Source organism: Cokeromyces recurvatus (assembly GCF_025118155.1).
Source record: "Cokeromyces recurvatus strain NRRL 2243 chromosome Unknown BX663scaffold_3, whole genome shotgun sequence".
Lineage (NCBI taxonomy): Eukaryota > Fungi > Mucoromycota > Mucoromycetes > Mucorales > Mucoraceae > Cokeromyces > Cokeromyces recurvatus.
The window spans coordinates 548,419-563,699 of NW_026251389.1; the positions used below are offsets into that span (position 1 = coordinate 548,419).

The following is a 15,281-nucleotide window of genomic DNA, read 5'->3' on the forward strand; positions in this document are numbered from 1 at the left end:
TTGACCATTTTTTTTGCTGTCCCAAGATAGAGATTGCGCAAACCATCGACAGTAGTACAACGAATAAGATCTAGGTAACGTAATCTATGGAGTTCGCTCCAACTTACACCATGATTATTTTCTATTGTTTTACGTTCTGCAGCCGTTTTAGCGTCCCTCCATTTCAATGCCTGTACATAATTTGATTCCTTGTTCCTAGGTGTCCAAGATTCACAATTAGCATTGTCAAAGCATCGTAAATTTGACTGTCCTTCTTGTTCTGGAAACTTATCAGCACACTTATGACATGGAACATACGAACTGAATGCAGTAAATCCACAAGTCTTTTTCAAAGCAGGCATGTCGCAATTAATAGTACTCAAGGCACAACGAATAGTTCTTCCTTCAAGAGCATTAAAAGTGGGTATAACGATATCATCATAAATTTCCGACAATTCATCTACCATTGGACGTAGGAAATGGTTTATATTTGATAAAGCAGGTTCAGATGGACCGGGCATTAAACCGACGAGAATCATGTTGTACTTCTTGAATCGTTCGTTCCTAGAAAGGTTGTTTATAATGAAGTAATAGCCCCAACATGATAATTCATGGTCTTTGTTGGAGTAAACCAGTCTACATTCAAGCTCAACATAAGGGAACCGTCTTTTTGAATGAATGGTGCATTTCTCCATCTTTTTTGAATTGTTGAAAGTATTCACCATCAAAAAAATCAAACATCATTCCTTTAATAGTGCTTCTCTTTCGCCATTCATTTATTTTTTCTTAAACTTTGAATGCATAATGAATTTTTCTAAGTTGCCTTGATTGAATTATAAGCATAACGCTTAATAGGTTTAATTGAGTTATTGGAATCTTTTGCTATTAAAGGAGCGTAGCATCTTATTTTCAAAGTATTATATAGTTTGAACACCATATTAGAACAATAGGACACCAATCCATTCATAACATCTTCATAATCATAAATGCAGTTACATTCTGGGCATACGACATATTTTTTAAGTCCTAATCATATTATGAATATTAAATAAACAGAGTATTTAATAAGTTTAATGTATTAACAATTACCTTTAGTAGCCAAATCGGCATTAATTCCAGCTTTTACAGTGCTAAGCTTAGAAGGAAGGACATGACTAGATTGAAATAAAGAAAAAATAGCATTCAGGAGCTTTAACAAAATTCAGTAGACGAAATAGACAAACCAGCAATGTTTTGGAAGAGGCTAATGAAAATTATAATAAATGCAGGCAAGACACCGATTATGTTGATAGTAAAAAGCTGATTATGGGTGTCTGCGGATGGTTCGTTAGATTCTTTTGTATTGAAGAAAAAAAAAAAAAAGAATTGAATTTAGCCAATTAAATAAATTAAACTATACTTTTAACAAAAGGAAATGTATGGTTAATTCTGGGTTCGTATTCTGATATAAAAACTTCTATTTTGTTTAATTTTGGGAACCTTTATCAATGCATTTATCAAACGTTGACTATATTATATCCACTTGGAAGAAAGATACGGCATTCCCAGCTTTGTTGTTTGCAAAGCATAGTAAACTAGAAAACTGGACATCCCGTTTATCGGCATTCCATTTCGCCATATCATCAATTGCTGATTTGGATCTAAGGAAAAGTAAAGTAGACAAATCATGTATTACGTATGTTATGATTGCAGTTGTCTTTATAACTAAGTTAATAGAAATGAACCATCATTTATTTAAATAATAAAAAGGTTATCCATATAAAACTAGTATATTGTACTTTACAGCATAATGTTCATTCTACAATCAATTTCAACAATAATAGTCATTGTTAAAGTATTCGAGCGCTAAAAAATAATATTATCTAAGAATAAGGATTCAATAGAATCATGATCTTTATATTCAATTACATAATTGTTTAGAAGTCATACATATTATACATGCATCTATGATATTAAATATCGTTATTTAATAAAGTAGTTTTCTTTCAGCTGATGGCTGTAGTAATAAATAAATAACGTTAAATTTGTATGGCTAAAATCCATGTACTTTACATTTTAAAAAGAAATAATTAAACCTGCATGAAATGTTATTTATTCTGATGTTGAATTTTCTACATCCAATAAAATTTCGCTTATAATTTTAACCAATAGACATACTTGAATTTCTTATTGTATTATTTACTGCCCATAATACCCCTCCCCCCCCTCCTCTCTGACTTTATTTACCCTTTTTTTTTCACTAACAAACAATGTCAGAATCTACTGTAAAAACAACATCCACTGTATCCGGTGAACTTCCAGTTGGAAAAGATGGTAAACCACTTAAGCCTTGCTGCGCTTGTCCTGAAACGAAAAAAGCTCGTGATGAATGTATTTTTAGAAAAGGGGAGGAAAACTGTCAAGAATTAATTCAAGCACATTTGACTTGTATGCGTAATTTAGGCTTCAAAATATAGATAATTTTATTTTATCTTTGTATTATAGAAAAGTAATAAATAAAATTCATTGTTATGATTCAAGTAATTCTGAACTCTTAATTGTAGACTCAGCCTCGTTTTGTATATTTACACCCATTAATTTAAGAAGTGCAATGTCCATCTGTCTTTCTGTCTCATCTAAACCATTATCACCCATATATTCCACTATGTTATTTTCTGTTTCATAAATCTTAACTTTATATAATTGAGCTGAATTGGATCTCCAATTTTCATTTCTTAAAAAATGATATTGGAAATTCCACCAAATAAAAACTGCCAGATTTTCAGTTGTACTAAAAGTTATGTTAATTACATATTCATGAGTATTGACTAGTTCCTTTTTCTTACCTTGGTTTTGTCTTGAAGAATTCTACATCTAGATCCTAGATTAATTGAGTTAATTACTTTTATTTGTTTTTTGTTTTTTGTTTTGTTTTTGTTTTTAATTTACCAGATTTCGATGATCAAGTGGATCCATAACAGCTAGTTTTATGCATTCCTTAAGGTCAACAAGATTCATAACCATACCCGTTAAGGGGTTTATCTCTCCCTTTAATGTTATTTCAACTGTTTTATATAGCATGTTAATGTATCCATATACACTAGTGATACTTTTTTTTTTTTTTACATGTCCGTACCTTTATAATTATGTCCATGAAAATTAGGATGATTGCATTTCCCATATAACAACTGATTTTCTTCAGATGATAATTGAGGAGAATGCAATCTATGTGCAGCAGAAAAAGTTTCTGATCGTGTTATGTATGCTATAGGTGGCATAATTTAAACTGGCGAAAAAAAAAAAAAAAAAAATACTCAAAGATAAAGAAAAAGTTACCGTTTTATTTTATCGTGTGAATTATTTTATTATAAACTCAGTCTTCTCCATAGATCTACTTTCTCAATTAATATTGATTCGTAACCATTCCAGAAATGATCAGCTCCTTCAATGCAAACTCCTTTATTATCACACCAATCTATAAAGGTATTTAATCTTGTGAACTGATCTTGATCGCCATAGATACATAAGACATTATCATCTGCTCTTGGTTTCCTTTTAAAGAATGTAAATTTAATGGTAGCTAGAGCCCAAATGACACCCAACGGCATACTAATCAGTAAATAAGCAATAGGTACGCTCCTTACAGCAACACTGCAATCTATTGTATTTGCAATCATTCCTCCAAATGAATAACCCTAAGAAAAAAAAAATAAGTTTATGAAAACAGCATTTTATGATGTTATATAGTTTATTTTACACATAGAATCAACTGATTAACTAAAGGATAATTATTATCGTCCAATCGTAACAAGTAATTCATAACTGATATATAGTCCTCTCTTTCTGGCATGCCTGTCCAACTTGTTCTTCCTTTAGAATTGCCACAGCCTCGAAAATTCATACATGCTGTGACATATCCTTTTGAATGAAAATACTTTTGCAATTCGATTACAACATTATTATTCATACTACCACCTTTAGCCTATAAGACCACTGATGCTGAATTTATTTGTATATAATAAATTACCTAATGGGCCATAAGGATGTGCAATAATGATACCAGGTGCTTCAGGTTGTGTTTGTCTCGTTAAAGATGAACTTAGCTGTATTTCTATTAGTGTCTTATCACTTGACTCAATAAATGTAGTTTGTGAGGGCATTTCTTTTTACAAATGCTAATGAATAAAACTATTAGTTAATAGTAATAATAATAATAAAAAAACAAGGAACTGAAATTTAATACTTGTAGTGACTGTAATACAAACCAAATCAATGTTTTTTTTTATTTCTTTGCTCCACTCAAAAATTATTAGAGCATAAAATATCGAAATCAAAAACGCAAATATTTGACATGAAAAAAAAAATAGTTAGCATTAGCATGGCCCTAAAATATAAGTAATAATAATAAAAGTTAGTTGAAATAACCTGCTCCAGAACGTTAGTAGTTTTCAAAAAAAAAAAAAATATGATAGACAGGGTAATAGAGAGGAGAATTTAGTGTCCTGATCATAGTAGATATAATATAAGTTATCATAAATTCTGTTATTCGTGACTGGGCTTAACATTATTAAAGTAATAAAGTATTAGTTAAATATGTTAAATAGATAAAATTGGTAACTCGAGTATAATTTATAGATAAAATAAAATCTTTGTGTAACTATCATTCTAGAAATACGTGCTTTTATTATTATTATGAATATTTTCAGAAAATCGTATTTGCAAAGTACCATGAATAATTGAAGTTCCCCACCCCCCCTTCAATAAGTTTTTACCCAAAAAAAAAAAAAAAAAAAAACTTCTATCGCAATGTCAGTTTCTCGATAGATTTCATGTTAGCCCTTCAAATACTCCCTATTATATGAAATCTTTCTCCTAGCATCTCCTTCCTCTTTTATTTTTTGCCTTTACTTGGACCAATTAGCGCAAATCAGCAAGTCTACATGTTTATAGGTTCATTTACATGAATAAATTATCTTTATCATTTCTTTATTATAATAGCTTATAATAATTATGCCAAATCAAAAGAAAAAAAAAAGGGGGGGAAATGCAAATGGTCTAAACTTCTTGGCCTGATGGTTTATAAATGCTGAATTCCCTGCAGTATTTGATGTAACTCCTCAAATATTCAATATATTTCAGTAATAACGGACCTTATCAACGCGCAATTATACTTCATCTTTCTCTCTCTCTCTCTTAATAATCCTTTCTCCCTGATATTATGTGTTCTGGCTATTTTATTGTATTTTATAATTATCCTATCTCTTACTACTAATTTTTTCTTCTCCAGTAAAATTTATAAAAGATTGTACTACAGGAGTACTACATTTAAGTCATTTGTGTTATATAGTTGCTTAGAATTGTTGGGGGGGGAGAAGAAGGAGGGAAAATAGCTATATTTGAATGTTACTATTGTATAAGTGTTATTTTGAAAAGAAAAAAAAAAAAGTTATTTGCACACAGTTTGATTGGATCCCGATCCATCGGGAAAGATTTCTGAATAAGGAATCAATTTCTTGCATCAGTCTACTGCATACCATAAATCGATGAGTTTTCTTATTTATTTATGCTTACCCCTAATACTATTATTGTCAGTCCCTCCTCTTTCCCCCCCCCAATTTTACTAAAATTGACAAATATAGCAATTCATAACAATCCATATTTGAGAGAACCATATATGGTATTTACTGGTTCATCAAATACGTCCCTGTTTTATTTTATTTTATTTTTTTAATCAGATGAAGATATTTGCAATAAATCAATTTATTGTAAACATATTCACTTTATACACATATATAATAATAATACAAATACAAATTATATCTCAAATAGAGCTGTTTTACTTTTTTTTTTTTTTTTTTTTTTTTTTGCATATCTTATATTGAAATTAAATACGGATTCATGGGCAATGACTATAGAGCAGTAACTAACCAGACTAATATGTATACAATGCCTCCTATGATATTTTGTACGTTGAAATATTCATGAACCAGTTGTAAAAAAAAAAAGGTAATCAATACTATTACTATTATTTTTATGTCGATTATGACTATTATAATTATTCGAGCCATAAAGTTGGAGAACGATTATTTTTGTTCTGTATGTGAGAATTTATTGTCTAATTATAGTTGCAACTTTATCTCAAGTTGTATGTAAAAAGGCTCTTGAATGTACTTAAAAGGTAGATGATAGTAAAGAGGTACAATTGCGTTGTCTACCAATTGATGACTAATATCTACTATATCTGCATCTGCATAAAAATTTAAATTGTTTTTTTTTCTTCTTCTTCTTCATTTTTAATTACTTTCTTTGATCTAAAGATTAAAAGGGCTAGTTAATTACTATTACTGGAGGGAATCACCTAATGTAAAGATCCCTTTACTGAACACGAATAGAGTAAAAAAATATTTACATGTAAGGTAGTCGGTAAGCTTTTTTTTTCTACTCTATTATTGCATTTTTTAAAGTTACCAGTATTGAGTATCCCGTATCAAATATATAGGACGCAAAAAAGATAAAATACGGCCATCAATCCAAATACAAAATAAGATACTCTCCTCCTCTCCTATACAAAATTCTATATAGTGATGATATATCATATTGCACTAGTTGCTTTTTCATAAACACTGATCATATCCAGTTCTATGTTAGATTTATCAAGATCCTTACTGTTCATGTATGTATACATACATACATACATACATACATACATACATACAAATATATATGCATATATTTATATGAATACATTATATTTGTTATAATGAGTACAGGTATTTAAATTATAATAATGACCGTGGTAAAGGATCTATTCTGATTTGAGTAGAGCTCAATTTTTAAAAGTGCTAAGAAGAGTTGAGACTCTCTGTTGGCAGGAATATCCTTTATAGTATCTACGTTATCATACTCCATTACAAATATCTTGAAGGTTATTCATAGCTGTCAACTTTGTCTTGTGAAAGAAAGATATCCACTATAAAGGAAGTAAAAGATGAGGTAATTGATATCTGATAAGGAGATTACTTTTTTATTATTTTATTTAAAATAGAAAAATTCTCGGTTTGGAGAATATTAATTAATAATGCTTCCTCACAAATAGGTAATCTAATATTGTATGACTGATATGGTTTTGCTGATATATTTTACAAACAACTCTAGCATAAATAATGTTAGAGACGATATCTTTTTTTTTTTTTTTTTTTTTTTTTTTTTTTTGGAGATTCGATATTTAATCTTCTTGTGCACATGGACACTAGGATTAATTAGATAATTATACTCCCCCTTTCTATTTATTTATTTTATTTTATTTTTTTGAGTGATAAGAAGTAAATAAATTTAGAATTAGAAGGATCCAGGATGATGTCGTTTTGCATACTAGAAAGAAGGACTCCTAATATGTTTTGATGTTCAAGAATAAGAGACATATAATCATTCTAGAACTCCTTTACCTCTATCACAAGCTACATTAGGTCCTCTTTTTGTAAGTTATACTTTTTTATAACCAATTCTTCTTGATCACTTGACACAGTTTCGAATCCTCTATCATGAATATATATCAATGGATTTTGTTGAAAATCTTACAAGATGAAAAGCACTCTGAACTAGCAAGGATAGAATCAGTCCATGGATTATTCCCAGTATGGTTTTTAATATCATTAGAATTTATTTTATTTTTATTTTTTTTAGAAAAAGGAGAAAAAAAAAGAAGAAGAAGATATACTTTAATCCGATGTTAGTCTATAATAATTATAATGGGTAAGTGATATTACATCATTTAAAAAAATCAATTTACATACATCCATTGCTTTAAATTAAGATAAAAGTAAAGAATACATAAATATGTAGGCTAATTAACAAGTGAAGTTAATATTTAAAAGAATAACTAACATACATACATACATATAATGCTCTTAGAGTATGATTTATGCATTTTATATGAGCTTCCTTTAATGACTTATCTATTAAAAGCTGATGAGGTAGTGCCCTAAATCAATATTAATTCATGTAGGATATAAAAGATAGAATACAGAAGCAATTGAATATGTCACAGAAATTTTATTCTATGTAAACTTATTGAAATAGGCTATACTATAACCTGCTCCAATATATATAGGTGAAAATAGAGAAGCAAAAAATACCATATTTGGCCCTCTCAAATATTGATTGATATGAATTACTATATTTGTCAATCTTAGCAAAATGGGGGGAGGGGGGAAGAGAAAGGTTAACAATAACAGCTTTAAGGGCGAAAATAAGAAAGCCCTTTTTTTTTCTTTTTTTGTTAAAGTTTATTCTCCATTTTGATTCTTCTTTCTTTCTTTCTTTCTTCCTTTTTTTTTTTTCTTTTTTTTTTATTGATTTTATTACACTATTATTTATTTATTTATTTATATATTTTTTTAACTTGAAAAAAAAAAAAGGTACCAAATATTCCTTAATTAAAATAGATTATTTATTAAAGACCTTCAGAGAAATATATTTGAAAAATTTACTTTCTTTAAGGTTAATATATGGTTATATTGTATCAGCAATGCATATTTTAACAAAGAATTTTGTGTATATATTTATATATATTTTTCGAACCTCATAGAATAAATTGGAGAATGCAACAACAAAAACAATCTTCTGCTTCCAATTATTTAAATATGATGAATACAAATAACAGCAAGTCTGATGAAAATAATATTAGAATCTCTTCTTATTTAATGTATAATAATGAATTTATGTCCATTTTACAACAACAACAACAGCAGCAGCAGCAGCAACAAAGTAATGTATTTTATGATAACGTAAATTCTGATTGCAGCCAACAACAAGCAGAAAGAAGTTGGTCGAAAAAGGTATTACACGAAATATCAGGATTAATCTATGTACTTTCACCTACCGGAAAAGTGATTTATTGTTCAGAGTCATGTATAGAACAAACTGGATACCAGCCTTATGAACTTACTGGGAAATTATTGATTGATTTCCTTCATGTAGATGATGTTAGTATGTTTTTAAACCAGTTTCAAAATGCCTTTAAATCTATGTCGCGAATAAAAGTGCATTATCGAATGCGGTGTAGAAATAATACATATCTCTTATTAGAATTAATAGGGCAACCAAAGCAGGATAGATTAGATCAGTTACCACACTCATTCTTAGCCATTGCTCAACCTTATATTTCCAGAAGTGATGGCTTACTTGGTTCATTCCTTGAGATCAAAAAAGAAAATGAATGGCTAAAAGAAAAATTGAATTATATTTTATCATTGCGTGGTTCTTCTTCTTCTTCTCCTACTTCTTCAGCAGAGCAACTGGGGCAACTCGTCTTAACCCAACAACAGCAACAATTGCAATATTATTACTCTCAGCCTTTTATGATTCCTCCCTTGTTTGATGATAATAACATATTACTTACAGTAAATAATGTAAATTTAAATTCTTCTCAAACATTACGAAAGCAATCATCCATTCATGCTAGCTCAGCTATTACTACTATGTTTCAAACTAATAATAATAATAATGATAATGATAATAATAATAATAATAAAAATACGATTGAGGCAATAGCAGAATTAGAAGATAGCAAATGCCAATGGAATAATGATAATAACCTATATACCCCATCAATGACGGCTTCTGTTTCAGGCCTGAATGAAGACATAATCATTAAAAGTACTCAAAAGCAAGATAAACAAAGCATTGAGAATAGAGAGATTATTTTACCTTATACTGCAAACCCATCTTCATCTTCAAATGAGAAGGCGCTTGAACAGAAAGGCAACTGGAAAAGAAGAGTAACTATATCTGCATACTTACACTGTGATAGTAAAAAAAAAAAAAAAAAAAAAATCTGACTTTATTATTTATAACAGAAAAGTAAATATCAATTTGAATATATTTGTACTGATTGTGGAACAACTGCTTCTCCTGAATGGAGAAAAGGTCCTTGTGGGCCCAAAACGTAGGTATCAAATCATTTTATTTTATTTATTTTAAGTTCTATTAATCTTACTTGGTTGTTTTTAAATAGCCTATGTAACGCATGTGGATTACGATGGTCAAAGAAAAATAAAAAAAAAATATAAAAATTATCAGAAACTAAAGAGAATTTCTACGAATTATTAAAAAAGAAAAAAAAAAAAAAAGGTAGAATACACATAGACTAAAACCAGGAAACAAGGCCTTTAGATTTTCCTATTATTATATGTATACACACATATACCCTTTAATTTAATATTCCTTAATCTGAGCTAAACATAAATGTTTTCTCTCTCTCTTTCTCTCTCTCTTTTTTTTTTCTTTTTCCTTCCTTATCATAATATATACCCTTTATGCCTTTTATAACGACTGTTCCATATCATGTACCCTAAATGTATTTCAATTATTATTATGCGCATTGAAAAAAAAAAAAGAGAAAGAAAATGTAATGAGTATATACATAAATATTGTATTATACAAATGGATAAACTCTGATACATAACTTGTACTACCTGTCTATATTAAACCTTTTTTTTTCTTCTTCTTCTTCTTCTTGACCATCCATTCAAAAGTCTCTAAACTGGAATGGTATCGAGAAGTGGTGATATAGGAAGATAAGCCTATCATGTAATCTACTCTACATGTATACATATAGAGTGGAGTTTGTCAAGTAAAATTGCAATTATATCACATTTAGGGCATTTAAAAAAAAGTAAAAAGTTACAGAGAGGGCAATAAAATTGAGATAGAATAGAAATCAAGCAAAACCATTTATCAATTTGCAGCATATTCAGTGTATGAAAAATACCAAGAAATTGTTTAAGCTACTTTTACTCAAGTAAACGCAACATTGCTACTAAAGGATGTGTCTTATTTCGGCCTATCTTTATTTTATTTTATTTTTTATAAATAAAGTGTAAGATGATGGTTAACTAAGAGCTACTACAAATCATTTTTATTTTTTTCTTATCACAATATGCAAAAAATTATCAGCAAACGAAAGGTTTTCATATGCCCAGTGTACGGGAGTGTCTAAGGGTAATTCAATACCATGTATTATAATTTCAATATTTGGATCTAATTCATTCTCAATAAATAAGTCTGGAATTAATCTTTTAAGAATATCGCCTATTGTAGGTATTATTTCTTTCTCTATGTATACATTTATATATATTAAAATCTTGAATATGACACTAGTTTATTCTTATTTAGAATCATTTGACTTATACTAACCTGTATCAGAATGAAATGGAACAAGTTCTTGAATTATAGGACAGTTTTCAGGTAAATAAATCCTTAATGGTATATGTTGAAGTTGATTCGAATATTCTATTAATTGTTTATTGACTGCTCTAAAATCTTCAAATCGATCTGTATATTTATGTATTAGAGATATAAGTACTGAAGCCTCTTTTTTTTTTTTTTTTTTTTTTTTTTTTTTTTTTTTTTGAGTTACCTACTATCAAAGACTGCCATAATTGTGTCGAGTCATACTTTGAAAGATTCATGACCTTTTTCGTACTTCCATAGCGAAGAAAGTCTGCCTAATGTATTTCATTATTAGTTTCAATAGGATTTTTTTTTTTTTTTTTTTTTACCTCTTTCACCATAGACATAAACATGTCATGCATTGTTTCCAAAGTTGGCTTTAATAAAATATCATTAGTAGGTAGATCTTTGAAATGTAGAGTAATTGGCCATGGTAATAATGTTGATTTCGAATGCAAGTCAAATAACAATCCAATAGGATAATGCCTAATCATATACTTATTAAATGTTCAGTTATTTAAATAAAAAAGCGTTTGCTTTTGCTATTTATATCTTGTCCTGTTACCATTTTAAAGGCTTATTGTTATATTCATACCAAATTGATTGAAATGCTTCTTCAGAAACTTGCATTCCTAATTCGGAGAATAAATGGTGCAAATGTTTTGTAATCAAAGGAAAGTATGAACAACGAGATGCTTCAAGCTATCATCATTATTTTTTTTTTTCGAAATAAAATTAGGCTATAGCTTGTTCAACATTAGGAAAAAAAAAACATACATACATAAATAGGATCCCAAATTTTGTCTTTTCCATAAACATCTATTTCTGTTGGATCAAGTGTAATCTTGATTGGAATCTTTCCATTCCATATAGACTTTGAAATATCTATATCAAATAACGACATGAATAATATTCTGTATTAAAGAAAGACGAATATATTTTTATATGGCTCTATTTTATTAAGAAGAAGAATAATGCATGTGTACAAAAAGAAGATAATAATTTAACCCATATTTACAAACTCAGCAGAAATTATTATTATTATTATACTTCTACTTTTTTTAATAAGGATACACCACAAGCATCTCGTTCTTTATGATTCAATATAACCGGCCTAGGTGTAGAAGAAGATGGATCGTAATCACAGCGTAATTCTGATTTACCAGCACGAATACTGCAGATAGCGTTAGTACGACAAGAAAGGTCACATTTTGGTGTAAGAGGAGATGATTTATATCTATTGAGCCAATATAAATCAAACTTTTCATCATCCAACTCCATTTCTTCAGTCACTTTATGCCACCAAGAAGGAGATAATGCCTTAAAGGTATTACTTGATGATCCATAAAGCTGCTTAGCAGAATATTCTTTATGCCAATTCTATACAAAAGAGGGAGTTTTTTTTTATGATTAGAGGATGAATAAACTTATCATTTATATAATAAACTTATTACAGGCACTAATTCCCATTCAGTTGATTTATTCAGATCTGCTATATAAGTATGAGTATCGATCACTTCAAATGTTCCAGTATCTACTGTATAAGTTCGAAAACCTGGATTCAGATCAGGATATGGCGTAACAGAGGGCGCTATATAAGCTATGGAAATAGCATCTTTTGCTTTCTGAGACGCATTCTTATAAAATATTTGAAATTCATCTCTTAAAATATGTATATATGTAAGCAAAGGATTATATATGTTGATAGATTAATATTGTAGTTCTTTATACCTATGTGTATGTCCAAAGAATTGACCTGCAATCACGTGAGGAGCATATCTTTCTATAATTTGATAATAATAATTTGCATAATCATGAAAGCAAGAAGAATCTCCAGGAGATGTATGTCCACTAATCCATACTCTTTCCTTGTTATCTTCTGATTCTTGCAATTGACTAATGAACCATTTTAATAGCCCATTAGGGTCCCTTTTAGTAGGTTGCTCATATAACCACCAATTTAGGTTATAACAAAAGTTAGTGTTCATACTAATCAATTTTAGTCCAGGCACAGGATAAGCAACATAACTACCGCTGTGTTTATGAACACGTGAAAGGTATTTAGATGGAATCCAACCTTTCCAATTACTCACTAAAGTATCATATAGCCAAGTCATAGTTAAATCCTCATGTCTTTTCCCTGCTGGTAAATTCGAATCCTTTAAAGGGAATAAATTGGTAGGGGCTGATTCATGATTTCCAATAGATGGATAAAGCTTTGTATCGATCAAGAAGGATGAGTCAAAATGTGAATGAAGTAGAGCGTAAGAAGTGTCTTGAATAAATTTGGTCTTTTCAATGGGTAACGTTTCCCAAACCTCATGTGGGGGTATATCTCCTGTTAAAATGGCAAAGGATATATTAGGTGCAACGATAGGTATATATTCTAGCATGGTTTCAATTAACGGTAAGGGTGAGTCACAACCAAAGGCTCCCCAAGGTGATGCCTTGTTAGCAATATTATCAAAGTCTGTATATTGTCGTCTACAGCAGATTGGTTTACTGCATTTTGTTTCTGTTCCTTCCTATTTTTTTTTTTTTTTTTTTTTTTTTTTTTTACATAGAAATATCAATATTTATATACATATAAAAAAAATAGATACAATGTATCATGAATAATTACTTCATATTGTGGATCAATATGCCAATCGCTTAAATGAAGAACCGTTATCGTCTTATTTGATGATTTATAGTGAACATGATTCGTTGGTTTAGGTTTCGGAAAACGTACTTTCCACTGCTTGACATCTATGTTATAATAACAAGCATTTGAATAAATATATTATATAAAGTTAATAATGATATATATATTTGTATATATATACCAGGATATGGGCAAGAATTGAAAACTGAAGCACATAACAAATGTCCATCTCGTCCAGATATATCCATTGTCTAAATGATTTGAAAAATAAATAAATAAATAAAGTTATTCATATAAATATACTATTTCTTCTTTACCTTTAAGACTCTGCGAATGATTGGACCTTGTTCCCGAACTATGCCCTCACACTATTACATAATGCATATATGGTTAAAAAAATAATAATAAGAGAATAGGAAAATAAAAGCATTCTTACAACTTCATTATCTACTAGTTTTGATTTTCGGCAAATATTTTTCATTGCAGCTAATTGAATAGGCTCAGGAAAGAAACATAGCCTTTTAGCCATGCTCAATAAATTAATACATGAATCACAATTCCTTCGGGCGTCATCGGGATCATTTGGATTGAGAAATAGATCAATCTGATTGCATAGCTTATTTTCTAATTCTGTGACAGAATTAAAGGTAAAAAAAGCTTGGCTGATACTGCTTGCTTCAAGAGAAGTGATATAAATCAAAAGTAATACAAAAAAATAATGCATAACTTATTCAAGAAGAAGAAACAAATTGAAATAGAAACTGTAAAATAAAGTCGTTTTTGAAATTCTTTTTCCGATTTTTTAGTGAGTTTTTTTTTTTTTTTTTTTATAAAGATCTTTAAAGCATAATAAGGTTATTATTTTACATGACAATCAAGTGATCTATTTATTTATAAACCATGCTATGGTTATTGCTTTTGTTATAGATCATAGTAAGAAGACGAATAATCCTCTGCTATCTAATATTATTTGCTGTAAAAAGATGCCCTTTTTTCTTTTTGGCTATACATTATTAAACGATCTTTGAAGTTTCGAATTTTCTAACTGATATCATCCTCATGTTTAGTTAACTTAGTACTTTTGATTTATAAGTGTTTTTTTTTTCAAAGTCGACCTTTAAGGAGGAAAGGAATAATGAATGATTCAAACAGGTATTAGAATAGACAAATAGCAGTATCATGAAGGCTTTTTAACATGATAAGCAATTCATTATTTCTATTTAACAACTCAAAGAGAGAGAAAAAAAAAGGAAAGAAATTTTGCTTACTTAACACTCACTTCTCTTCTCTAATAATAAGGGTCTAAAGAAGGGTGGGAGTCCAGTTACATCTTTATACGTTCTTTCTTGATTTAGTAAAATCAAGCTTGTATAAACTCTAACGTAACAATTAAATGCTATTTTTTTTTCTAGACCCTAATGTCAACGGTAGCATAATTAGGCGCATT

General features: G+C 29.1%; 7 protein-coding genes across 7 annotated transcripts; 2 read left to right on the top strand and 5 right to left on the bottom strand.

Moving 5' to 3' along the window:
- Nucleotides 1-540: 540 nt before the first annotated feature.
- BX663DRAFT_558132 (uncharacterized protein) lies at nt 541-1,806 on the bottom strand (the record flags this gene model as incomplete). The annotated part of the gene is made up of 5 exons (XM_051531800.1): nt 541-1,005; nt 1,069-1,133; nt 1,203-1,222; nt 1,517-1,619; nt 1,763-1,806. The coding sequence occupies 5 exons, from the start codon at nt 1,804-1,806 to the stop codon at nt 794-796; spliced, it is 444 nt and encodes a 147-aa protein (XP_051386461.1). The 3' UTR covers nt 541-793.
- A 389-nt stretch (nt 1,807-2,195) lies between these two features.
- On the top strand, nt 2,196-2,751 carry BX663DRAFT_496599 (cytochrome C oxidase copper chaperone-domain-containing protein). Its single transcript, XM_051525789.1, has 2 exons — nt 2,196-2,467; nt 2,523-2,751. The coding sequence occupies exon 1, from the start codon at nt 2,229-2,231 to the stop codon at nt 2,433-2,435; it is 207 nt and encodes a 68-aa protein (XP_051386462.1). The 5' UTR covers nt 2,196-2,228; the 3' UTR covers nt 2,436-2,467; nt 2,523-2,751.
- BX663DRAFT_496601 (uncharacterized protein) lies at nt 2,196-3,264 on the bottom strand. The gene is made up of 4 exons (XM_051525790.1): nt 3,095-3,264; nt 2,908-3,023; nt 2,805-2,839; nt 2,196-2,749 (listed from the first exon to the last, which is right to left on the bottom strand). The coding sequence occupies exons 1-4, from the start codon at nt 3,234-3,236 to the stop codon at nt 2,488-2,490; spliced, it is 555 nt and encodes a 184-aa protein (XP_051386463.1). The 5' UTR covers nt 3,237-3,264; the 3' UTR covers nt 2,196-2,487.
- Nucleotides 3,139-4,542, bottom strand: BX663DRAFT_496611 (Alpha/Beta hydrolase protein). The gene is made up of 6 exons (XM_051525791.1): nt 4,224-4,542; nt 3,986-4,133; nt 3,716-3,933; nt 3,594-3,653; nt 3,295-3,538; nt 3,139-3,223 (listed from the first exon to the last, which is right to left on the bottom strand). The coding sequence occupies exons 2-5, from the start codon at nt 4,116-4,118 to the stop codon at nt 3,446-3,448; spliced, it is 504 nt and encodes a 167-aa protein (XP_051386464.1). The 5' UTR covers nt 4,119-4,133; nt 4,224-4,542; the 3' UTR covers nt 3,139-3,223; nt 3,295-3,445.
- Nucleotides 4,543-8,622: 4,080 nt separating this feature from the next.
- On the top strand, nt 8,623-10,088 carry BX663DRAFT_496619 (uncharacterized protein). The gene is made up of 3 exons (XM_051525792.1): nt 8,623-9,737; nt 9,816-9,904; nt 9,974-10,088. Exons 1-3 carry the CDS (start codon nt 8,661-8,663, stop codon nt 10,026-10,028), a joined length of 1,221 nt encoding a protein of 406 aa, XP_051386465.1. The 5' UTR covers nt 8,623-8,660; the 3' UTR covers nt 10,029-10,088.
- A 697-nt stretch (nt 10,089-10,785) lies between these two features.
- BX663DRAFT_496624 (autophagy protein Apg5-domain-containing protein) lies at nt 10,786-12,160 on the bottom strand. Its single transcript, XM_051525793.1, has 6 exons — nt 11,972-12,160; nt 11,756-11,892; nt 11,520-11,676; nt 11,378-11,465; nt 11,155-11,292; nt 10,786-11,073 (listed from the first exon to the last, which is right to left on the bottom strand). Exons 1-6 carry the CDS (start codon nt 12,092-12,094, stop codon nt 10,877-10,879), a joined length of 840 nt encoding a protein of 279 aa, XP_051386466.1. The 5' UTR covers nt 12,095-12,160; the 3' UTR covers nt 10,786-10,876.
- Nucleotides 12,138-14,608, bottom strand: BX663DRAFT_466438 (Metallo-dependent phosphatase-like protein). Its single transcript, XM_051524056.1, has 7 exons — nt 14,271-14,608; nt 14,152-14,202; nt 14,016-14,085; nt 13,814-13,938; nt 12,922-13,715; nt 12,645-12,852; nt 12,138-12,570 (listed from the first exon to the last, which is right to left on the bottom strand). The coding sequence occupies exons 1-7, from the start codon at nt 14,556-14,558 to the stop codon at nt 12,235-12,237; spliced, it is 1,872 nt and encodes a 623-aa protein (XP_051386467.1). The 5' UTR covers nt 14,559-14,608; the 3' UTR covers nt 12,138-12,234.
- Between the last annotated feature and the right edge of the window lie 673 nt (nt 14,609-15,281).